The sequence below is a fragment of the Heloderma suspectum genome, chromosome 6, assembly GCF_057233095.1.
Source record: "Heloderma suspectum isolate Gila_16-S chromosome 6, 16-S_ref, whole genome shotgun sequence".
Classification (NCBI taxonomy): Eukaryota; Metazoa; Chordata; class Lepidosauria; order Squamata; family Helodermatidae; genus Heloderma; species Heloderma suspectum.
This window is the reverse complement of record NC_139463.1, coordinates 100,676,107-100,700,396: the sequence shown is the minus strand read 5'-3', so window position 1 is coordinate 100,700,396 and position 24,290 is coordinate 100,676,107. Positions and strand designations below refer to the sequence as shown.

The 24,290-nt window shown below is 46.6% G+C and overlaps 1 protein-coding gene across 5 annotated transcripts in view; it reads left to right on the top strand.

The window, feature by feature from the left end:
• Positions 1–24,290, top strand: part of MYADM (myeloid associated differentiation marker) — a 24,631-nt gene extending 341 nt beyond the window's left edge. Inside the window, exons 1-3 of one of the 5 annotated variants that reach the window (XM_084805594.1) lie at positions 13,655–13,797; positions 14,400–14,465; positions 21,294–24,290. In XM_084805594.1, the coding sequence (XP_084661720.1) occupies positions 21,305–22,207 (903 nt within the window). In that variant the 5' untranslated portion in view covers positions 13,655–13,797; positions 14,400–14,465; positions 21,294–21,304 and the 3' untranslated portion in view covers positions 22,208–24,290. Of the gene's footprint in view, positions 1–9,576; positions 9,676–10,013; positions 10,118–11,371; positions 11,470–13,654; positions 13,798–14,399; positions 14,466–21,293 lie in introns of those variants that run through there. The other 4 variants (XM_084805591.1, XM_084805592.1, XM_084805595.1 and 1 more) reach the window with 4 other exon arrangements.

Sequence of the window (24,290 nt, the reverse complement as noted above, 5' to 3'; positions counted from 1 at the left end):
ATATTAACAGAGCTCTTCACTCCCGTCCTGCCTGTTTGCATAAATTCCTTGATTTGACTCCAGATCCTCTTGCAAAGAGAGAGTGCATCTTTAAAAGAAACTTTGCTTATAGTAATGGTATGTCAGTCTGCAACCTCTTCTGTAAAGGAAGCTGTCCCATGGTTCTCTGGTTTAGTGAACTAGTACTTCTGGTAGGTTTCTCGGCAAAAATGCCCAGCTTTAAATGCCCTAAAAAAGGCCACTGTTGGACTTGAACGACTGAATTACCCTCTGTCCCACTAGCAGCCATCTTGTGCCAGAAAACTGGCATGTTAGCTCCCTCATGCTATGATTTGCTGGTACCTCCAGAACAGGAAACTCTCTTTAGCTCTCAGACAGAGCAGATGAGGCCCGAAAGGGGGTACATAGCGTATTTTCTGGTGTACAGATATGTGAGGGAATTAGGTGTGTTTCAAAGCATTTGGCCACACTTCTAACTGACTTTTTTTTATAAAACCAAACGACTAACATGTTCCTCAAGAAAGAGTGTGGTTTGACCACATGAGCATCTAATATGAGGCTTCATCAGTCCCACACGGAGCTCCCGTTTACCACTGCCAGCTGTAGTGGTGTATGCGAGAGTTTTGAAGATTACATGTGAAAATGTACAAGAAAGCTGCACTCCTTGTGGTGCATGCATGAGGGGCAATTTTCCCAATGTGGTTTTTTCCTATTAGCTCTGATTTTAGCATCAGTATTTTTTAATCCTCAGTTATTTCAGCAATGATACCCCTATCATCACTTCCTCGCCCACAATCGTCCTCTGTAGTGCCCTTGTTTCATCCTTCCCCAACCTGATGCCCTCCAGATGCGATGGACTGCAACTCCCATCATTCCCACCCAGCTGGGAATGATGGGAGTTGCAGTCCATCACATCTGGGGGGCGCCAGGTTGCGGGAGGCTGTCCTATTTAATTCCTCCTACAATGTCCCAAAGAAGAATCCTGAGGAATACATTCCTCTCACAAAGAATAATCATCATGGTTTTAAAAAAAAATCTCAATAGTTTCACTGAAGAAAAATGGATGCATGTTTTCGATCCTGCCATTTCCTTGGGCCTGGAATGTGTGTGTGGGAAGGATACAGACGGGGGGGCCTGGCGCCAGATGGGGAGACACATGCACAGTCCCTGCGGCAGGTGAAAAAGGCTATCGCGTTTTTTGATTATCAGTGTAAATTGGAAACTAGATGATTAAAAATGTTTAATTGCCAAATACCGTAGTTGGCTTCTGAGGAGTTTTGTGGGGGAAGGGGACCCAAAGATTGTATGCTGAAGGTTGTACATTTCTGAGAATCAGGCAGAGGTTTATGAACCATCCAAATTTGTAAAACGGTGTGTGTCTGTTGGTGGGATGGGACGTTCCGTTATGCCATAAGGTTGTGCAGGTTGGAGGGAAAGAGCAACAAGATTATTTGGTCCTCATACTCACATCCGTTACTCATAGGGACACGTTATACTCTTCCTTCTAGCCCAGTATTGTCGACACTGAGTTGCAGCAGATCTCCAGGGTTCCAGGCAGGAGTTTTCCCAGCCCTACTTGGAGAGGCCAGGGAGGGATTGAACCTGGGACCTTCTGCATGCAAAGCATGTGATCAGTCACAGGTACGGCCCTTCCCAGCAGTATTGTGCTATGGGAATTATTCCATAAGGGAGACAACTTGCTTCCACACTAGCCCTCTTAACTGGCATTCTGTGTTCACTCATTTGTTTGTTTCTGTAAAGAAGAAAATAATGCAAAGAAGCCACCATCTGAAGCACACCTCCCATACAACTGGGAAACAGGAGCTGACTAATAAGGGACATCCATCACTAATCCCTCAGTTGTGTTTAAACAAGAAGCAGTAGAATAGCAGCACCTGCAAGGAAGACACTTTGAATTAAAATTGCTGGCCATCTTTGATGAATAGGACTTGCTTGTGAGTAGACATTATGGAAGGATCTTAGCCATGGCGAAGGGCTTTTCTGGATAATGCACCACTATATTAAGTGTTGTTTGGAACATCTGTTTTAATTCCATAGCCATCACCATTACAGAAAATCAATCCCTGATCAGTGCTAAAGAGGTCTAGCGTGGAAGCTGCCAATATGGTTGGGGACACATGCTTTGACACATTGTGGAGAAAGGTCCAACCAACTTAAATGGAAGTCCTGCCCAAGATTCTGGCAGAGCCATTTCTTAGCCACAAGGTGTCAGCAGTACCCTAAAAAGAGAATAATCGTACAATTAGAGAGAGGAAACCGCAGGGTTGGGCGGAAAGTAGAGTGCTGTAGACTGGGGAACCGGTGGAGAGCTAGGAGGACTGGGATTACTGGGAAAACAGCAGTGTACAGTGGCTTAGAAAGCAACCAACCGCTGGTAACTAAGATTCCTGAATTTTTGGTGACACCACATATACAACATCACCCTGCAGTTATCTGGAGCATGCACTACCTCTTTATTCTGCACTATTGCAGATTAGAATTCTCGAGTGCTTGCTCATAAGCAAGTCCGGGGAAGAATAGAAAAAACAACCCCATTCTGCCAGTGAACATCACAAGGCTACTATGGGGTAACTAATCTGTGTTTTACATGAGCTTAGAGTGGGTGGCAGCCCCTATTACAGCCTTTCCTAACCTAGTGTCCTCTAGATCTTTTGTACTACAATTCCCACTAGCCCCAGCTAGCCTAGCCAATGATTGAGAGTTGCCATCCAAAGCATCTGGAGGGCACTGGGTTGGGAAAGGCTGCTGTACTACATCTGCCATATCTAGGGGCGAGGTGGCTTCTTGGATCTTTGGATTACACATAATGGAGCCAAGCACTCCCCCCACAGATGCCCATCTCCTGAGAGGACTCCTGAGCCTTTGAGAATGTAAGAAAAGGGAAAATTGTGTCCAGCGCATCAGCTCCTGTCATGTCACCTCCAGTACTTTGATGGGAGAGGAGGTGTAGTAACAGCATTAAGGTGTACCAGAATAATAATACTTCACATTTGTATAGCACTTTCAAGTGTTTTCAAGCTTCTCATGCATTAGATAGTAGTTGTAACCCTTACAACTTGTGGCCGTCCAGATGTTTTGTGCAAACTTGTGGCTCTCCAGATGTTTTGGCTTACAACTTCCATAAGCCCTAGCTAGCATTGCCAATGGCAATGGATTATGGGAGTTGTAGGTCAAAACATCTGGAGGGCTACCAGTTCCTCATCCGTGCCTTACATGAACCCTTTAAATTAACCATTTCCAGTGGAGTAGCTGTGTTAGTCTGTCGTAGCAAAAGCAAAGAGTCTTGTGGTTCCCCAACCTGCCACCCTCTCAATGTGTTTGTCTGCAGCTCCCATTATTCCCAGCCAGCTGGGAATGATGGGAGTTGTAGCTCCACACACTGGAAGGCCCCAGGTTGGGGAAGGCTGGCTTATGCTATAATAAATGTGCTAGTCTTTAGGGCACCCCAAGACTCTTGCTGTTTGCTATAAATCAATATTCTTCCCCATGTTGCAGACTGGAGGGGTGCGGAGCAGGAAGAGTCTGAGGCTGAAAGGGAGTTTCATGCAGGAGTTCTTGCAAAAGTTGAGAGCTGAACCAGGACTTCTTTCATTTGTCGTAGCTCAATCTCTAAGCCACTATGCTATACCAGCCTTTAAAAGGGACTTCTGTGTGATTCCTTCTTCTTTTGTTTACATGGAGAGGCCATCTTGTTTTAGTTCCTCATATATATATATATATATATATATATATATATATATATGAATATATATATATATGAGGGGAGAGGCTGGGCATGAAAGCACCCTCTATTCTTCAGAGACGGACAGTGGGAATAATGCAGGAAGAGGAGGAGGAGACAGGTCTGCTGTAAAGGGATCAGCCTGTAACAGTGGGGTGGCTGGGAGGCTAGCCAGGGTTTCTGTCTGGGCAAGGACGTCTGTGTACTCTGGGAGCAAAGAGTACACAGACACAAAGGGCAGGCCATTTTTCTTCAGAAAAAAGACCAAAGCTGGAAAAGGTGCTGAAAATGCCAGCCAAAATGATCCAAGGGTGGTGGAGGTTGGAGAACATTCCCTGAGAGGGAAAGGCAGAATGTTTGTGTGGATTTTCTAATTTAGAGGGAAAAGGTTACCAAAGTAGGAGGAGGTTATAAATGTTAATAAAATAATGAGTCATGTGTAGAGAGTGTAAAGGGTTGGGTAGGGAGGGATCATTTCTCTCTCTCATAATTTAGTCAGTATTTATTTTAAAAATAATATATCCCGCCGCTTCCCCTGAAAGGGAACTCAAGGAGGTGAACAAAGTCAATATTTAAAACCATCTTGAAACCCCAAATAAACAATCAACAAAAATAAGTTTCTAAAAACAGCATGAGCTTTAAAAAAAAAAAAAACCCAATCAGAGGCTGTTAAAAGTTTTAACCAACTACCTTCTTAAAGAGCCATGTTTTTACATGCTGCCTAAAAGAATCCAGTGTCAGGGCCTAATGAATCTTTGTTGGCAGAGGATTCTACAAGATGGGTGCAGCCACTGACAAGGCTCTAGAACAGTGGTGCAATAACTGGCCTACCAAGCCATTTCTGGCGGCCCACTAGATCCCCTGTCTGCCACCATGGCACTGCCTGTGGCTTTCCTTGCTGGCCCAAACAAGAGAAGCCTTTCCTTATTTTTAATCTCTGGTGAGGGATCAGGAAGGGAACCCTTTTCCTTATCTCTTTCCCTCACAGAGTTCAGCGCTAAGAGAAGGAGTTGCCATCGTAGCGCTAGCAAGAGAAATCCCAGGCTTGTGTGTGTTTGTGTGTATGCCGCGTGATGCAACCGTCAGGGCCGAAAAGGTTGTGCATTCCCACTCTAGAAAACTTTGTGGCTAGCTGCCTAGGTTCATGAGGCTGGGCCTGAAGTAGTGCCCCAGATGACAACTGGAGCTGTAGGGTGGCACAAGTGGAAGGCAGTCCTTAAGGTTTCCTAGCTTCAAGTCGATTAGGAAACGGAAGGGAGAACGTTCTTGCCCATGGGGGATCCCCATCCCACCTGCAAGTATCTTCCACCATTCTTTCTGGGAAAAGAGGGTATTTAAGGCATTTGAGCTGTTCTTTGCAAGCAGGAAAGCTGTGGCATTAGGGCTTACTCCTGAGTAGACATGCATAGCATTGAGTTGCCTTTGGTCAACACTCAGTGGGAAGTTGTCCACATTGGTAAGAATCACATCTGGCCCTGCCCACTTTGCTTTCTCTGTCTTTGGCCCTGCTCTGTGCCTTGTTGGATAAGAGGAACAATTCCGCATGCTTCCAGACACTAGAGGGCGACAGAGGATGCCCTGTAGCTTGATCAGTTCCCAGTTCCTAGGGATGGCAGAGAATTCCGCCACGGATCTCGATGAGGCCGAATGCCAGTGCATTTGGCCCCCCGAACTCCGTGGCGGAACGGCCTGCCCCCTGCGGATCCCCCCGGGATGAGACTTACCTGGGGCGGATCTTCTGGGCAGTGGCGGCTGCGGCGGCTGGTCTTCCGACCGGCCGCCGCTGCCATTTGCAGTCTTGTGTAAAAAAAAAAAAAAAAAAAGACATGATAGGCTACATAAAGATTTACGTAGCCTATCATGGCTGGGTTAAAAAAAAAAACACATGATAGGCTACGTAAAGGTTTACGTAGCCTATCATGGCTGGGTTTAAAAAAAAAACACCCACGTACGCAAATGGCAGCGGCTATGGCCGCCGCCATTTGCGTTCCTTATTTTTGGCCATCTTAGTCTACGTAAATATTTACGTAGGCTAAAACGGTGAATCAAAAAGGGACACAAATAGCGCCCGCTACGCTATTTGCGTTCCCCTTTATTTTCGCCGGCATAGTCTACGTAAATATTTACGTAGATTAAGACAGCCAAAAATAAGGAACGCAAATGGCGGCGGCCATAGCCGCCATTTGCGTACGGAGGTTTTCTTTTGTTTTTTTCCCAGAGCCCTCCGCGGCCGGAAATCCGGCTGCGGACGGCTCTTGCCTGGCTGGGCCTGGCCGGTTGCTCCACGTGGAGCACAGCCGGTCGTGGAGGATTCCGGGGGGGAGGAACGGAACGCCTCCCCCCCCCATCAACATAATCTGCGGAAAGGTAAGTGACTTTCATACACCCCTATAATCCTGCTCCCTCTCCAGTCTCCTTCCTTCTTTCTCCTGCCTCTGCAACAAGTGCCTCTCTCTCTCCAGAGACGAAGAAAGTAACCATATTTCATGACTTTGCTCACTTACACTCACACACCCAGCTTTAGTGGGTGCATGTAGTTAAACAGTGTTAGTCTTCCCTGACAATGTGTATAAAAGCGCTAATAAAGTTGATTTAAACTTCTTTTAAACTAGCTATAGCCTGTGTTTATTACCTCCAGTACTAAATGCTGTGTTGCCACACTTTCTTGATATAAAGCAACTCTACTGTAAGTCACACCAGACTTTCTAACATGTAGCCCTGCCCGCTGCTTGAGCGTGCCCCTCCCTCCAGAGACCTTTTCTAAATTGGAATTTGGCCCCTGGGCTGAAAAAGGTTCATCATCCCTGGTTTAGGGCTTTAAAGGTTCACACCAGCACCTGGAACAGAGCCCAGAAACAACTTGCAAGCCAGCGCAACTCTATCAAAGCGGACATAACATGGTCAAAATGCCTGGCTCCTACCAGCAACTTAGCTGCTGCATTTTGCACCCACTGCAGTTGCTGGATGCTTTTCAAGGGCAGCCCTACATAGCAGTCTAACCTGGAGGGAACCAAGGCATGCATGACTGTGACAAGGTCCCCCTTTATCATGAATGTTCATAGCGGGCAAGCCATCTGAAGCTGGAAAAAAGCACCCCTTGAACAGATGCCACCTGCACATCTAGCAGTGTGGGCTTGCCCAGAATGGGCAGCAGATTCAGGACTAGCAAAAGTCAGATGTTCTTTAAAAAAAAAAAAAAATGCTTCGTTCACTTGTGGAACTCACTGCCAGAGGATGTAAGAATGGTCACTAAACTCTAGACAGCTTTAAACGGGGATAAGGGGAATTCATGGAGCATAGGTCTATCTGTTGCTATTAGTTGCAGTAGCTAACAATTGGAACCTCCATGTTCAAAGGCAATGGGCATTTTGTTCATTTTGTGAGGTAGGCTAGATCAGGGGCAGTTCCAGGCAGAAGGCTGTCCATGTACCGCCCCTCCATTGCGCTCCCCCATCCCCCCCTGCCTGTACCTTAAAAAAATAATTCCTTGCTGTGCTGCTGCAGGCTTCTTCGCAGCTGTTGCTGCACTGCCATGCTAGAATTCCTGGCATGCAGCACCTTCAAATTCCCAGCTGAGCACGTGAGAGATCGCACATGCTCGTAGTGTTCCTGCTGCTGCAGAGCCTTTCTCTGGAGGCCCAGTGCCAAGCCGTGCTAGCATCCCTCGTTAAGAGGGGAAGCGGCACAAACAGAGGGCCAGCTCAGACTGTTAGCCTGAGCTGGGCAATCACCGATGTCCCCTCTGCAAGGGTGGGGTCATTTTGGGTGATGGGGGGATCACACAGAGGGAGAAGGCTAGCTGACTGACTAGCTCTCTGAGCCAAGCCAGCCAATAAATGGAGTACATGGGCTTGACTGGCTGGCTGGCCAGTGGCCAATCAGAGCCACTTGTGGGCTTATTGGGCAGTCCAAGCCCCGTTGAATGGAGTGGGTTGAGCGACTGACACACAGCAACTGCCTCATTTCCATTCCAGTTTGGGGGGGGGGGGGAGACCCAGAGACCATGAGACCATGAGAGGGTTTTTTTTTTTCATATTTATACCAGTATATTCTTCATTTAAAAATCTTTCCTTTCTCTGTTTTGGGCATCTAGAGAAATTCATAGGTGGTGCCAGGGTGTAAAATGGAACAACATCCTTTGTTCCCATCTTGTTTAAACCATCTCTCCCCCCTGCCCCTCCTCCCCTCATAATGGGAAAAGTAATTGGGTTGTGTGGAAAAATAATTAATTTTGGCCTGTGTTTGATGCCTTTTTCCTAACAATTTTTTTCCTGTATGGCTCAAGCCTTCCCCCCGCCCCCAGTTCTTCAAGCACATGGTTCAAAGAAAAGCACATGGGCTATTTTTTTTTTTTTAAGCCTTCTTTGTGTTCGTTCTGCTGTGATTATATAATCCAAACTCAACAGTGAGTTTGATTGCCTGATGCCTCAGTTTTCTTGTGTGTGAAATGGGTGTATTGTTTTCCGCCTCCACCCTTTGCTTGAAATCTTAAGAGAAATGGGCTTTTCTACAAACGGCTTTCTCAGCATTATTACACAGTCTTGAAAAACTGGTGAATGTTTATGTGCGAGAAAGAGAGAATTTCACCACCACCATGCTTCCGATTTTTGTTAAGTGGCCTCTGCCACAAATTGCTTTCTCTGTTGCTAATCTGGATAATTGGGGTGGGGGCTGTCTAGCCCCTAATGCAGGGTGGCTGAATGCCCTGCATTGGATAGGCGGTCATCTCCGAGTTCGAAGGCAGCTGTCTATCCCGATAGGATTGCGCCCTAAGACACTTAGGCCTTGCACAGGGGGAGGTTTGTGTACCAATATATGTGCCCACTAGCCTCCACTGGTGACATATAGAGAGGGGTGGGGCTGGTGAGAGGTCATAGGGCTGTTGCCTTCCAGTGGTGCAGCTAGGTTAGAGCTTGGGCTTATTTGTCTTGGGGCGCTATCTTATGCATGTTTAGAGAGGGAGAGAAAGCCCAACAGCTCCCAGCATGCCCCAGCCAGCCATGCTGGGAGTTGTAGGACTGTCTCTCTCTCTCTAAACATGCACGTTGTTGCTGTTCGGTCGTGTCCGACTCCTTGACCCCATGGACCACAGCACGCCAGGCCTTCCTGTCCTCCGCTCTCTCCCGGAGCGTGCTCAGGTTCATATTCATCTAAACATGCATAGGATTGCGCTTTTATGGGGCTGCCCTTTAGACAGCTATACATATTACTTCAGTTACGAAGCCCACGACTAGAACGTATCTCGCCCCCCACTCCATGGTTTATTTGCTACAAGTTAGAATGTTTGTTAACCCTGATCTTAAAAAATAAAACACTCCTGAACACGGTGCAGTTTTGCATTTTAATCATAGCGCCATCACGACTACAGGAATCAATTGCGCTTCGCTTCTGCTGCCCTGTTCGCTTGCCGCCACTCTCTGGGTGGCCATTTCGGGGACCCCCTGGGCTGAAGACCCCTCGATTTGGGCCCCAAAGTCCCGTCCAGGCGCCACCACTGGGCTGGCCGTTAACGCCTCGGAAGCACCCGGCTGTCGCCCGCGGGCGAGTGGATGCTGGACTAGCCTCGGAGGGAAACCCCGGTCTGAGTCAGCAGGACTCCCCTTGCGGGCTGGAGTGGGTGGTGCCTCTTGGGTACTTCTCGCGCCCGGCAACAGCAATAACAAAGCCCGCTCAGCCCCGGCCGCCCTCCTCCTCCTCCTCCTCCTCCTCGCCGCCGTCGCCCACCTCCCTGTCTCCGCCCCCGTCCCACCCTTTCCCCTCCTCCGGCCCGAGGGCTGCCCCCACCCTTCTCAAGTACCACACCCAGATCCCCGCCCGCCCCAGCCCCGAGCTCCTCTCCCGCCTGAGCGTCTTTGCTTTTTTGGAGCATCTTTGTCGGCTCTCCTCGCCTCGGGGGCCGCCGTTGCCGCAGCGTGCCTGCCCCTCCCCTGGAAGTAAGTCACATTTAGGAGAAAACCTGGGGGCAGGTGATGGAGTAGGTGGGCGGGAGGCGCGCTGTGCTGGACAAGTGGGTGCTGGGGAGGAAGGGGTTAAAGGAGCAGGAGCAGTGTTTACTCTCCCGTTAGGTACTGAGGTCCTGCGTAGGCTGTTTTGTCCACAACCATGTCGGGCATAGACTTAAGACTTATAATGAATGAACTCCGCTGTTTCTTCAGTGTTCTTGGTTTATTATTATATATGTTCTTTTTGTTGCCTTTATTTTGTTAACTTTATTTCAAAATAAACAACAGGTCATGTTAAAAAAACAACAACTCCCGGGTTCTTTCGGAGAGAGAGGAAAGGGTTAAAAAATGCAGGGAGCGTGGAACTCGGGAAATGAAAGCAGGGCGGCTGATTAAGTAGCCCGGACGCCTGGGTTTCCCGGGGGTGGTGGTGGTGAGTGAGTGGAATCTCGGAAGTTAAACGAAGGAGGGGTGGGATTGGAGCCAGGATATTTTGGGAGGAGGGCTAGACGGGGTTGGGATCTTGGGAAATGGAGGTGTAATCTAGCTGGGCTGGGGGCTTGGGACAAGAGCGTCTCCCCATTTAGGTCTTTTTGCGGCGCTCTCGGTGGCGTTGTAGTTTTGCGGTGCCACACCCCCTCGAAAAGTTGTTTCTCTCCTCTCCATTTTTTTTTAAAATGGGATAATTAATGTTCAGCTCGCTTTCCTGGTGTAGATGTGAAGGGCTTAGAAGTTTCTGGGACTGAGCTGCCATCTCTTCTCCCCACTCCCCTTTCAAAAATGGACGCAGTGGAATGTTTTGCGAATATAACTTAGGCAGCGTTGGTGTGTGTGTGTGTGTGTGTGTGTGTGTGCAAATGCTTGCCAATGAGGTGCATATCTATAATAAGCCGGTGTGTTAGTGGAATAATAGTACCACAGGAAAATAAAAACAACCAAGCCCTTTAACGTGCCATGAGACTTGGAGGCTGTGATTCTACCTACCTATGCTTAATAGGAAGTGAGACTCATTGAATATGGTGGGACTCATGGTAAAATAACACACAGGGGACTGCACTGTAACAGATTTATTGTGGCACAGTGCTGCATCCAGTTGTAGTCCTACTTTGAGTAGACCCATTGAAATGAATAGCGCTTAGTTATGGCTAAGTTAAGTCCCATTAGTTTCAATGGGTCTTCTCTAAGTAGGAATAACATTGGATACAATTCATTAGGTTTACAGACAAGAATGCACAACACCAGATGAAATAGGCTGTAACATGAAAACACATTTAGTGATGGCTAAATAGAAAAGGTTTCCATGATCAAAGTACCAGCTCCTGTGCAGCAACAGCAGGAGGGGACAATTGCCTTCATTCCCTGCTCCTGAGCTTCACAGAATCATGTTGTTGCTCAGTGTGGGAAATAGGATGTCTGACATGATGGACCCTTGGTCTGATCCATCAGGACTATTTAAGAACCTAAGTTCTTAAATCTTTCAGACTTTAGGGTGCCCCCCAAAAGAACAAATGTGGCTATCCACCTGTAGAGGAAAGTATGCAAGAGAGGCTGCAGTCGCCAGTGCTCTTACTTAGGAGTAAACCCCTTTGATTGCAGTGGGGTGTTCCTCTGCATCTGATCAGACTGTGCATCCCCTAGGTTTGTCTGATGGGGTGTGGTTGATGTAATGGGTCATGGGAGTGTTTGCACTTATCAAGATGAAAGTCACGTTTAACAGCGTCTGTGTGCTGCGCATGCGGTGATGTATATAGCAGAACAGCTGGCTTCTCAAGTGGAGAGGATAAGGTGTGCAACAGTAAGAAAAGTGTATGTAGTACAGTAGTGTGCATTTGTGATGGTAATGCATGTGGTACAATCTGGGAGGCATGCCTTCGAGTGCATGGTGTTTTGTTGTAAGGAAGAGAGGTGTGTGTTATGGGAGAGTGTGTGCATGTGCTTTGAGGTGGTGGAGATCTCCGTGGGTATATGTTACCATGTAATTGTGTGTGTGTGTGTGTGCGCGCACGGTCGCATATATACAGGTACACAATAGACTAGATGCTTAATGAGAGGAAGTAGCACATGCAATAGCAGTACTTTGGTATTTTTCTAGAATATTCTATCTCTCTTAGATATGTTTTTTATACCTTTGGCAGCCTTATCAAAAGCCAGCACAAGATACTAATCCACAGTGATTTTTACTAGTTCTGGGGTCTCCAACATGATGCCTTTGGACATCAGTGTGCCCATGGACACTTCGCTTGGTGCCTGCCATGCTCCCTGCCTCTTCTGACTTTAATTTTATTTCTTAAGATTTTAAAAAATATATTGTTATTATTTAACTGGGAGGTTCTCATGTTGCAAAGCTCTCCAGTGCCATATTTGAGTTCAAAGTGTGGTTTTGTGTTTTGGAGCTCAGACCTCACACCTCTGCCTTGTCCTTAGATTGTCAGGCAAGTTACTTTTCTTTTAGTCGTTCCAGTTTGCCTTCTGGGAAATGAGTGATTTGTGACTAGCCATGGCCCCATGGCAACCATTTTATGAATGGCCAAGCCCTCCATGGCAGCCATTTTGTGAGAGTGCCCATGAAGCACTTTCAAACTTCCAAATGTGCCCACCAACCAAAGGATGTCCTCTATACCATTATTACCTATTTGTGGCATATTAACAACTAGGGGGGAAAGGACCTATTCTTTTTCTATTCATTATACCGTCCCTGGTTACCAGCAGGAGATTCTTACTCACCAGTGGTGACCAAGGAAACAGTTATTTGGAAGACCAGACTTTCGGATGAATTCACACTTAAAAGAGCAAACAGCGACAGCAATGTCCTTCAAATATTCAGCTCTACAGTGCAATACTGACAAATTTTGCAACAAATATTATAAAACATTAACCTTTAGTCTCCTCTCTTCTCCCCCACCCTCCACCAGGGTATTCAGTTGCCCCAAATGATCTCCTTTTTGCTATGTTTTGCAAACTGAGATATCATCTTGTTTGGGCAGTTATGGGATGAAATATTCAGATTATTTCATGGCTGTTAAAGAAGGGGAGAAAGCCTTTTGTTCCATTAGTCTGAAAACGTGCAGTGATTCCACGATTCCCCAAACCTATGTGCCCTAACCACCCAAAGTCACCCTACTTGGAGAATCCTGAAGCAATAACACCCAGCTTTACCTTCCTGTTATAGCAGGGGTACAGAACCTCTTTCAACCCAAGAGCCAAATTCCATTTCAGAGAAGGTCTCGGGAGCTGCATTCCGCTGGTGGGTGGGGCCGAAGGCAAAAAAAAATGGGGCCAAAATGCCCCAAATACCACCATATTATAGCTTAAAGCTCTTACTGATGGTAAGTAAGCCTTTGGAGAGGCATTTCTACCTGTTACAAGGGGGAGGTGGGGGGGGGAATGTGCAAAACCTGGTAAAACCACTGAACTGGTGGTTGGGAGAAAGGGGGCGGGACTGGGGGAAGGGGGCGTGGCCATCTAGTGAGTCTCAGGGGGCCAGATTGCGATCTCAGGAGAGCTGGATTTGGCCCCAAGCTTGAGGTTCTGGGGTTTCTGTTTTTCTCTGCATCCTGTTTTCAAGGCCACAAACCTGGGTGGCTTCGGCGGGGAGGGGAGGGGAGGGAGCGGGAGCCAGCTCTCCTAACAGTTCTGCCTGTTGCAGCCCTCGGTATTTGAAGCAGGCCTGTCCTTCTGTCATGTATGCTAGTTGCCTCCTCTCAGCTCTGTGCGCTGGGCGTTTCCACCTCTTGTGCACTGGAAGTTTCATGCTAAAATGGGTGACATTTCTCTGAAGGATCTCTAGATAACGATCTGTGTTGCTTGAGGGAACTGCACCGCTTATTCTTTTTTCTTCCAGGGAGTGTTTCTAGGATTGCTTAATCTAGACAAGGTTAACCCCACATCATGCTTTTAACTGTCACCGCCTCCATGCTATGAATAATGTTACATTTCTCTTTCAATCTTGCTTCCTTTGTGAATTTGCTAGACCTCCTTCAGTAAGCAGCCGCTCTGTCTCGGAGTACTTGTTTGCCCCATGGAGAGTAGTTCTGATGTACCTCATACCTGGTGCCCTGCAGATGTGTTGGAGTACAACTCCTAGCATCCCCCAGCCAGCCTGGAGGGCACTAGGTAGGAGAAGTCTGCCTTACAAGTGTTGCAGGATTACTGTGATAATGTTATGTGAAGAGCTTTGTAGACTCCTGTTTCCTTTTTCAAAGTCTTAAAGACTGGAATGATGGGGTTTAATCATGTTAAAACCCACACTTGGGTTTTAACAAAGCTCTTGGGAGCACGCTAGTTAATTTAGGATTGTAAATCGCTGGTCATGCATTTCATGCTTTCAGCGGGAAAACTGCTTTTTTCCATCATTGTTCCACTTCAGGCTGCAAGGGGAAGGGTTACCGCCTCATGGAAAAGGTTCTCTGCACACAGAAAAACAGCATGCCAGGAAGAAAGATAGGTTAAACTCGTCTCTCTGTGGTGCTAGTTTTCTAAATGCAAGGATGTGCGGGGGCAAGGCAAAGTAGCAGAGGAATATTCAGACTGTGCATAAGGCAGCTTCTTATCAACGTACTGACCAAAATGCAAAGAAGGTGGATAATTTTGTGGGGCGCACTAGGCAGGATTTGAAATGTGCCGTTTGATTATGCTCTCCCTTTTTGCAGCCGCTTCCTTTCTCTCCCCTCCGTCTTTATCTTGGCCCTTTTTTCTTCTCTTCCCCCACATCTTAGCATGTCTAGTTCTGAGGGCCGGGCTGCAGGATTAACTCTAAAAGTGGCTTGAGCTTCGAAACGCAAGTAAGGAGAGGAAGTTGCCGCTCTTGGGATAAGCTCCTCGATCCTGTTGGTGTGGTAACTGGCTTTGGGGTTTACAAGAGAGGGGAGGGGAAAAGGAGCTGTGACTCTTTGGGAGGTGTCCAGAAGCAAGACAGTGCAGCTGGCTGTGAGGCCAGGAGGAGCATTTCTCTCCCTCCCACCTCAGCTCAGAAGTGGAACATGATTGAAACCAAATGTCCAACTTTGGGTAAAGTGGGGTTTTCTCCTGGCCTTATATGGCTCATGGTGCAAAGAGCTCCCACCCCTCCCATGTCCATATCTCCGCCTTTCCCAGCCCCCACCGTGGGCCCTGCCTCGCCCCTGCAGGAAATCCAGATGAGGAAGCGTCTTCCAGCAATTAAGGCTGACAGCTCTTTTGCCCCAGAGTTCCTGGCTCATGTTGTCCGTAACCTAATTTTAACACACCGGAGATGCTTTCCAGACCCCCATGTCTTCCGCCCCCAGGAATTCCCATCTGCCTACCCAGTGCACTGTAATCAGTCACAACTGGCTGTATGGAGATGTTACAGCTCAATGGTGGAGCCCCTGCTTTGCAGGCAGAAGGTCCCAGGTTCGATCCCCGGCATCTCCAGGAAGGGCTGGCAATATTCCTGCCTGAAACCCTGGAGAGCCGCTGCCAGTCAGTGTCGGCAATACTGACTGGGCTAGATGGGCCAGCGGTCTGACTGTGCATAAGGCAGCTTCTTATGTTCCTACGAAGCGATGGTATCAGTTGTGGTTAGATGCCATCTGTGGCAAGGCTGGGTAAAATCCCCAGCACAGAAAGAAAGCTGCCATGTAGCAAACCACTTCGTTTGATCTCTGTTTATTTAAAACATGTATATATACTACCCTGTTAGTTATGCAAGGCTGAAAAACAGGAAATTCAATCAAACGTAGACCTGTATGCTGCCCAGAGAAATTTGATTAGGGGACAGCATAGAAAGATTGTAAACAACCAAACAAAAACAGATAAAACATCAGAACAAACTGACAGAATATTAACATGCTTGAAGAAATAAGGCATGTTTTGCCTGGCATCTAAAAGATCATTGATGCCAGACCACTATATAACTGTTTTCGGGTGGGAGGGGAGAAAAAAAAATTCATACACATACTTACAGAATTATTCCACTTCTTGGTCCCATCTTGGTTTTTAAAAACCAAGTTTACATTTTATTCCAAGAAGAGAAATCCTTCATCGTTCCAGTAGCTCAAGCAGACATAGGTATTTATTTATTTATTTATTACATTTATATCCCACCTTTTTTCCTCCTTAAGGAACCCAAGGCAGCTTACACAATGCTGCTGCTCCTCCTCCATTTTATCCTCACAACAACAACCCTGTGAGGTGGGCTGGGCTTAGAGTCTGTGACTGGCCCAAAGTCACCCAGTGAGCTTCCGTGGCCGAGTGGGGGTGAAGCTTATTCCACCCTCCCCCTGCATTGCAGTCCTGATGGCAATCATTCCTTCTGGCTGCTTTTGCTATTAAAAAACAACTCAGGAGATCCAGCCGTACATTTCCCCGCTGTTTGTTCTGTCTTCAAGTTCGCTTAACGTGGATTAGTTAATGCCTTTACTTTTAAGGGATCCTGAGTGATTGGCTCTTTGAGACAGGGGTGTTGACCTGCGTTCACTGTGAGGGCCAAATTCAGTTCTGAAGACATTCTTGGGGGCTGCTTTCCAGTGGGGAGGGGGCCAAAATATCCACGATACTGGCATATTTTAACTTAACACTCTTACTTCCAGTAACAAAGCCTTAGGTGAGGCATTATGGCCTTTTAGAATGGGGGGCAAAACGCGCCAAAGCTGGGAAGCCACTGTCGGTCAGGGGAAATGGGTGGAGCCAGGGGAAGGTGGCATGTACAGTTGGGGAATCCTGGAGGCCTCAGGCCCGATTTAAAACCTGTCTGTGGTCGGTGAAGATTAACAAAGGTAAAAAGTGGACCACGCAAAAGTGGTCAGCTCCTCCCTGCCCCCTCTTTAGTGTCTGACCATTTTTTCCAAAATCATCCAGGGGCTGAGGAGAAGGATTCTCTGAACTGAATATTAATACAGACGGGCAGCTCCGGGCTGGGAATGTGACCACACATGCAAGTTGTAACATAACCACAGGCGAAGACCCCTTGTAAAATCGCCGTGAACATGTAATGTGCGAACAAGCCCTGGAAGTCTGCTAGCAGAGTGTGAAGAGTGAAGGGCTTTGCGGGAACTGAGATGGGAATGCCGGTTTAGGAGCAATGCTCTGGAAGCAAAATTGCACTCTTGTGTCTGCCCATTAATTCATTTTAAAAAATTGATTTATTGGATTTTAAATCCTGCCCTTCCTCAAAAGAGTTTAGGGCAGGGTGTGTGGTCATAATCTCCCACCTTTTATTCTTCCAACAACCGTGTGAGCTAGGTTAGACTGCAGGATGGTGACTGGCCCAAAATCATGCAGTAAGGTTTGTGACTGAGTAGGGATTTGAACCCAGATCTCCCCACGCTGAATCCAACACTCTAATCCAGGGGTTGGGCAGCTTGGGGCCTTCCAGATGTTGCTGGCCCAGAACGCCCATCCGTCCTCGCCAGCATGGCCATTGGTGAAGTATGCTGGGTTGTGTATACCAAAACATCTGGAAGGCTATAAGTTGTCCACTCCTGCTCTGACTACTGCACCACAGTGGCAAATTCAGAGCTGGTATGTTTTAATAGCATGAACTGTAAGCCAGAAAGCCTCTCTTCAGTTCTCACTCCAGCTCTGAATTTGCTGAGTGGACTTAAGCAAGCCTCTTGGTCTGCGCTTTCCTTGTTTGCAACCTGGAGATAATAACACTGGTTTACCTTGTGGGGTTGTTGCATGGATTTACTGTGATACCATTCTGTAAAGCACTTCGAATACTCCAAAAAGCACCTTCTTCCAAGGAACTCAGGATAATGGACATGACTCCATTTTATCCTCCATTTTATCTTCAGAGTAGTTCACAGCTGAGTGGGGATTTGACCGTGGCTGTCCCTGCATCTAGTCCAACCCTTTAACCCAGGCTTCCCCAACATGGTATCTTCCAAATGTGTCGAGCTTCAGCTCCCATCATCCCCAGGCAGCCTGCTGGGAGATAGCTCAATGCATCTGGAGGGCACCAGGTTGGAGAAGGCTGCTCTTAAGCTGATGTCTCCCAGTGTTGGGGCTCCAGATATTGGGCTGCAGATCCCCAGCCAGTATTCAAAGTATGAAGAGCAATGCTGTTCCCACAGTGTGGGCCTTCTTGCTAGTCTTGCAATGCTCTGAAGCCGGCCCTGCCTCCTGTTATCATGCAATTACTAAGGGAAATTAAAATGTCTATTTCATCCATGTATGGAAGTCCCACTTCTAACCACCCCGATTGCAAACAGTAGGCGCAAAGCCTGCGTTATCTTAGGCATGCACTGCAGCATTCCCAGCCCCATTTTGGAGCCCCCGTCATAGATTACTTTTTAAGCAGATTTTTCAAAAGCGTCTGTTTTGTTCCCACTTGGTGTTGGACCAATGGTTTTATGCTGGCTTTCTTGTTTTCACTGCTGCTCCTTAGTTGTTGTAGATGATCCATGTTGTATGTTACTGACGTCTGTTAGCCACCTTGGGGGGGGGGGGCTGTTTACCCTCGAAAGCTGAACACAAATACTTGAAATGATTAAACATTCAGGGTGCTTCCAGGCGGAAAAGTCTATCAGGCGTGCTGGAGTGGGCATGCCACACAGTGTCTGTGCTGATCCTCGTTGCCGCTCGGTGGCAGTAACGCTAAATCAGCCTTTCTCAATCTGGTGCCCTCCAATTGTGTGGGACTGCAACTCCCATCATTCCCAGCTAGCAAGCTCTGTGACCATGGCAGTTCCAGTCCAGCACATCTGGAGGGTAGCAGGTTGGGGAAGACTGCACTAGCCTCATACGGAAGCATGGATTATTTCTTTGACTCACTTCCTGCTTCATTTTTTGTGGTGATGTTCCGGATGCTAGTAGGAAGTGCCCTCTAGCAGTTCCCTTGCCCACATCTCTGCACAAGTTTCCTCCTTTGCACATACACTTCTGGTCAGTTTTGTTGTCTTGGTAACAGCCTTGCCAATAAATAAACCACCGCCGTCCCCAATCACATATTTGCCATTTTATATTTTGGTAGGCTCCGGGAAAATACTGTTCAAATGTGCACCTCTCTTTCTGAGACTTATTTCATGGCAAGAGCAAAGTGGCTGCATGCCTGTATCTCAGGTCATTCTGATGGGTGCCTCAGTGTGGTACCTTGCTAATGCTTCCAGTTTGACAGATGGGGAAATCTGAAGCGGAGAGGATTTGAGTGACACACCCAAGGACACCTGGTGAATTTGTGGCCATTTGCACTTTAGAGCTCTTTTTAGTATTTATGTATTGATTATTTATTTAAGGCACAATCCTATGCATGTCTAGATAGAAAAAAGTCCCAACAGTTCCCAGCATTCTCCAGCCAGCAGTGCTGGGGGATCCTGGGAGTTCTAGGACTTTTTTCTGTCTAAACATGCATAGGATTGTGACCTTAAATTATTTTTATCCTGCTCCTCAGCCAAAAAGGTTCCTGGAGCAGGTTACATACAATCAGTAAAAACAGGAAAGGCCCTGCCCTGCAGGCTTACAATTGAAGAAGACACGATGCACAAGGAAAAAAGGGATAAGGAGGGAAGAGGAAAACTTCAAGTTGTCTTTCAGCAGGGCTGGTGGAATGGCCCTGCTTCCCCTGTCATCTCCCTCTGTACAGCCTGCTGGAATGGCTCTCTTTTACAATTCATATCTTATTTTATTTTAGTTATTTGCAATGTAAGAATTTATTTTTATTTAGTACATTTCTAATCCACCCAATATTTAATGTTCTCTGGGCAGATCACAACCATTTAAAAAACTAAAATGCTATTATAAAACATGGTTAAAAATATAAAATACAATACAAATATTTAAAAGAATAAAATACAATATAATGCAATATAATGCAAACAATAAACAAAGAATTGCTTTGCTGCATCAGACTGTGTTCCAGTATCCTATTTCCAACAGAGGCTAATCAAATGCTATCGGAAACCTAAGAAGCAATTAATTAATTAACTACATTTCAATACTGCCCAATAGCTGAAGCACTGGGCAGTTTACAGAAATTAAAACCACGAAGTACAGAATAAAAATAGTGTAAAATATAAAAGTATAAAAACTATATGAGGCCACGGTGGCTTAGTGGTTAAGATGCTGAACTGCAGACCGGAAGGTCGGACAGCAGTTCGTGACCCGAGTGCCACGTGACGGAGTGAGCTCCCGTCTTCAGTCCCAGCTCCTGCCAACCTAGCAGTTCGAAAGCAAGAAATTGCAAGTAGATAAATAGGTACCGCTTCGGCGGGAAAGGTAACAGCGTTCCGTACACCTCGGTGTTCAGTCACGCCAGCCACATGACCACGGAAGCGTCTTTGGACAGCGCTGGCTCTTCGGCTTAGAAATGGAGATGAGCACCACACCCTAGAGTCGGACACGACTGGTTGGGGACACCTTTACCTTTTTTTTAATAAAAACTATAGTATAAAAATATAACCAGAATAAAACCTAGCAGCAATGCAGAGATTCAGTAACAGATTTAAAACAGCAAAGTCAAAAGACTATAATGCTAAAATGCTGGGGAAATAAAAGGTCTTCACCTGGCACCTGAAAGAGTATGAAGTAAATTATTGGTAAATTTTGGTAAATTATTACAAAAACGAACTGAGACCAAATTCTCAGAAGAACATAAATGTGGCAGCTTTCACCTGTGCCTTGTCCCTAACCCTTGGTTTTCAGAGGTATACTGCATCTGCTGCAGATGGAAGCTCCATTTAGCTGTATTAGCTAATAGGTATTAATTGGCCAGTCCTCCATAAGATTTATTGAATTGTTCTAAAAAAGCCATTCTGAGCCATCACCACATCCTTGTGGTATCAAATTCCATTCTCCTTATTATCTGGAATGAGGTTCAAGGACAGTCAGGTTTGTTGGGTGACCCCAGTTTCTGGTGTCATGAGAGAGGGACAACAGCCTTGTTAGGTTCAAGTATACCACAGACTGGGTAACAGGCTGAGAGATTTATTTATTACATTTTTAACCCACCCTTCCTCCAAGGACCTCAGGATGGTGGACATCAGGGGTGGGGATTCTTTTCTTTCAGATGACCATCATGTTCTCTTGAGTGATCTGTTGGGCGGGGCTGCTTTCTCCCATTTTTATTCTCATCAGAGCCCTAGGAGGTAACTTAGAGTGACTGATGGTGTCTGTTCCAAGTTCACCCAATGAGCTTCATGGCTGAGTTGGGATTTGAATCTGGCTTTCCCCAGACCTAGTCTGACATTTACTCAGGGGTGGAGGACTTCTAGGCCTCCAGATGATGTTGGACTACAGCTTCCATTATCCCCGACAATTGGTCATGCTGGCTGGGGATGATGGGCATTGGAGTCCAATAACCGGAGGGCCACACAGATTCCCCACCCCTCCTCTCACCTCTGTACACCACACTGGCATTCTAAGAGGCAGTGACATCTGAGGCAGCCTTTTCCAACCTGGGGCCTGCCAAAAGTGTTGAACTACGACTCCCATCATTCCAAGCCAGCACAGCTATTGACCTGCTGGCTGGGGACAATGGACATTATAGTCCAACACATCTGGAGGGCACCAGGTTGGAGAAGGCTGATCTAAGGTAAACCAGTGAGTGAGATGAGGGTGATGTCAGCCTTCCCCAGGATCAAGTATAACACATTGTCTGCTGGGCCATCTTAATGTCTTGGAGCTTAATAATGTATCTTAATTCTTCTCCCTAGATATTTCCACGATGCCAGTTACTCGCTCCAAATCCGTGGGCAACACCAGTGCCCTGACTTCTCAGCTGGGCATCATCCGCCTATTGGAAGCCCTTTTCACATGTGTTGCTTTCAGCCTGGTGGTCCACCGGAATGCCTGGGCTGGCCGTAATGGCGACTGGTGCATGTTCTCCTGGTGCATTTGCTTCGCCATCACTATCGTCGTCTTGATAGTGGAGTTTGCTGGCCTTCAGCACCGCATCCCCGTCTCTTGGAAGAACTTCCCCATCACTTTCGCCATGTACGCCACCTTGATGTGCCTCTCCGCTTCCATCATCTACCCGGTATCCTTCATCCAGAAAGAACACCTCCCTCGTGAAGAGCGTGGATATCGCATTTCTGCCACCGTGTTCTCTTGCCTCGCCTTTTTGGCTTACTCCACAGAGGTCACCATCACCAAAGCCAAACCAGGAGAAGTCACCGGCTACATGGCCACTGTCCCTGGGCTGCTCAAGGTGGTGGAGACCTTTGTTGCCTGCATCATCTTCGTCTTCATCAGTGATCCTCCTTCTTACAACAGTCCAGAAGCCCTTCAGTGGTGCATGGCCGTCTACTGCATCTGTTTCATCCTCTCGCTGGTGGTCATCATCCTTTGCATCGGCGAATGCACCGGCTGGCTGCCATGTCCATTCAACAAGTTCCTCAGCGGCTACACTCTCTTGGCTGTGCTCATGTATGCAACAGCCACAGTCATCTGGCCCATCTATAAGTTCGACAGAAAACACGGGGGATCTTCATCTCGACCCTCACAGTGTCGAGACTTTTTCTGCCCCTGGGACAAGTGGGTGGCCATTGCTGTGCTGACAGCTGTCAATCTGCTGGTGTACCTTGCTGACCTGGTGTATTCTGCACGGCTCATTTTCATCCAAGGGTAGACAGTTGCTGCCAAGAGAGAGGAAAGAAGGGAGTAGAGAGAGGCAAATGGCAACAGAAAGGGATGGAAATAAACACCTTATTTTAAATTGCTTTTCCCTCTTCCCTTTCCGTCTTGCTCTTTTTTTGCTTTTGTTCTTTCTGCTCTTTTCTTCTCCCCTCCTTTCATTTCCAATCTAATTATTTTCTCTCTCTCTTTTTTACATTCCTCCTTTCTGGCTTCCCAATAACCCACACATCTCTTTCTTTCTCGTTCCCCCTCACAGTCTTTACTTACTGCACACCTGTTCTTTGCTCCCCCATTCCATGCCCATCGCATGAGCGCTCTTTCCTTTTGCACATTGCTCGGAGTCATTCTCAAACCCGTTTGCATTGCATGCTTATTCTTTGCTTTCCCTGTACATTTGCAAGGTGTAGCTAGCTGAGAGCTTCAAGATTCCAGAGCACAAGGGTGCCGCTGTTTAAATGGGTGGTAATGGAAGTCCATGCATCAGTAGGGAGATAAGTTTTTGGTAGACACTATCCTTTAATGAAGAGCAATGCTGCCATCCTCCATCTGTTACAACCCAGGACACTCTCTTCTGACATACACCTTCCTGAATTCTCCTTGCACATCTGTTGCCTAGTTCCCAGACCTCCCTTTCCCTACCATTGCCTTGTACACGCCTTCATCATACATGTTTTTCACTACCATCTGGCCTTCATGTCTTGGCCACCTCTATCCTGACCACCAGTTTCTTACATTTCTCTTAGTTGCTTCAGGGGTGGAGAGTGGGAGTGGGAAGAAGTCCCTGGTTTATTCAGATGTGGGTACCAGCCACCAGCAAGTCATCTTCTTTACAGTGGACAGGGAACCCTGGTTTGGGCTGAGAGGGCATAGCAAATGCCGGAGCCTTGCTCTGTTCACAGGAAATAAAAGTCCGTTTTAAAGAACGTATTTGTCCGGCAGTTAAAAAAAAAATAGCTTCCTTGATAGGAACCTTAAAGGCAATGGGATTATTTTCTCACTTTCCAAAAGAACTATGTTCTTTCTGGGGCTTTCCTAAATGCATTTCTTTGTTGTCACTAAATTTGCTAGATGTAATGCAGCTCCAGTTGAAATGAATGGGGGCTGCAGAGGAGCAGTGCTACACTGGGTAATTTACTTTGGTACTTCAGGGGAGAGTATTCTGTGATTTAAGAGGACACCATTCAAAGTACTGTCTGGAGGGTAAAAATTCATTCTGTCTTGGTGAGAGATTAAAGGTAATGCATTTACTTCTGGCTAGCAGCCTTCTGTGGAGAACGTTATGCAATTCCCAAAATGATTTACGTGGGTGCTGATCCTTGCAGTACCTTGGATCTGGAAGGGGAGTTCAGCTTCTGCATTCAGAATTAGCCTCCAGTTGGATTTAGGAAAATAAACAGTATTTTCTTGTGTGTTAAAAACAAAACAATTAAACGTTGGGCCCTTAAGTGGTGCACCATTGCCATGTCAAAAAACTATCTGCATTGGAGCAGCACTTTTAATTATTTTCCTAAGGATTAAAATCCTTGCGGGCAATGTTCTTTAAGACAGTGCCGTATACAAAAGGCAGCTTCATTCATGAAAAAGTACCTTGCCTTTAAAATTTTGACACTTTAAAAATTGCCTGCCACTGTATGTCTTTAAGACATCCCCGTTAGTTTTTCTTGCTGAAAAAAAACTGCATCACCAAAAATATGTGTTCAGTGAAGTGTTAAATGTGTAAATTGGGCCTTTTTTGGCTTCTGATCCAATATTTAAATAACAGAAATATTCCAGGGGACATGACTTTTAGATGATGTTGCTTCCCCACACTGTGGCCTTAAAGATGACAACGTCCTCTTCCCATTGGTTCAGTACTAGACCTTAGTTTTATGTATTTTTTATGAATTTATCATACTGTTCTCATCATTTGCCTTTTTTATACTTCTAAATATCATATAACATAGACAGAAATAGAGGCTTCGTCCCCTGCTCCAGTTATCCTTAAGTCCATTTCACCTTAACTGCAATGCTGTTTGTGAGTGTATTTTTTAAAATGAAGATATGTGTATAAAATAAAGGAGCAAGGATACAATAAA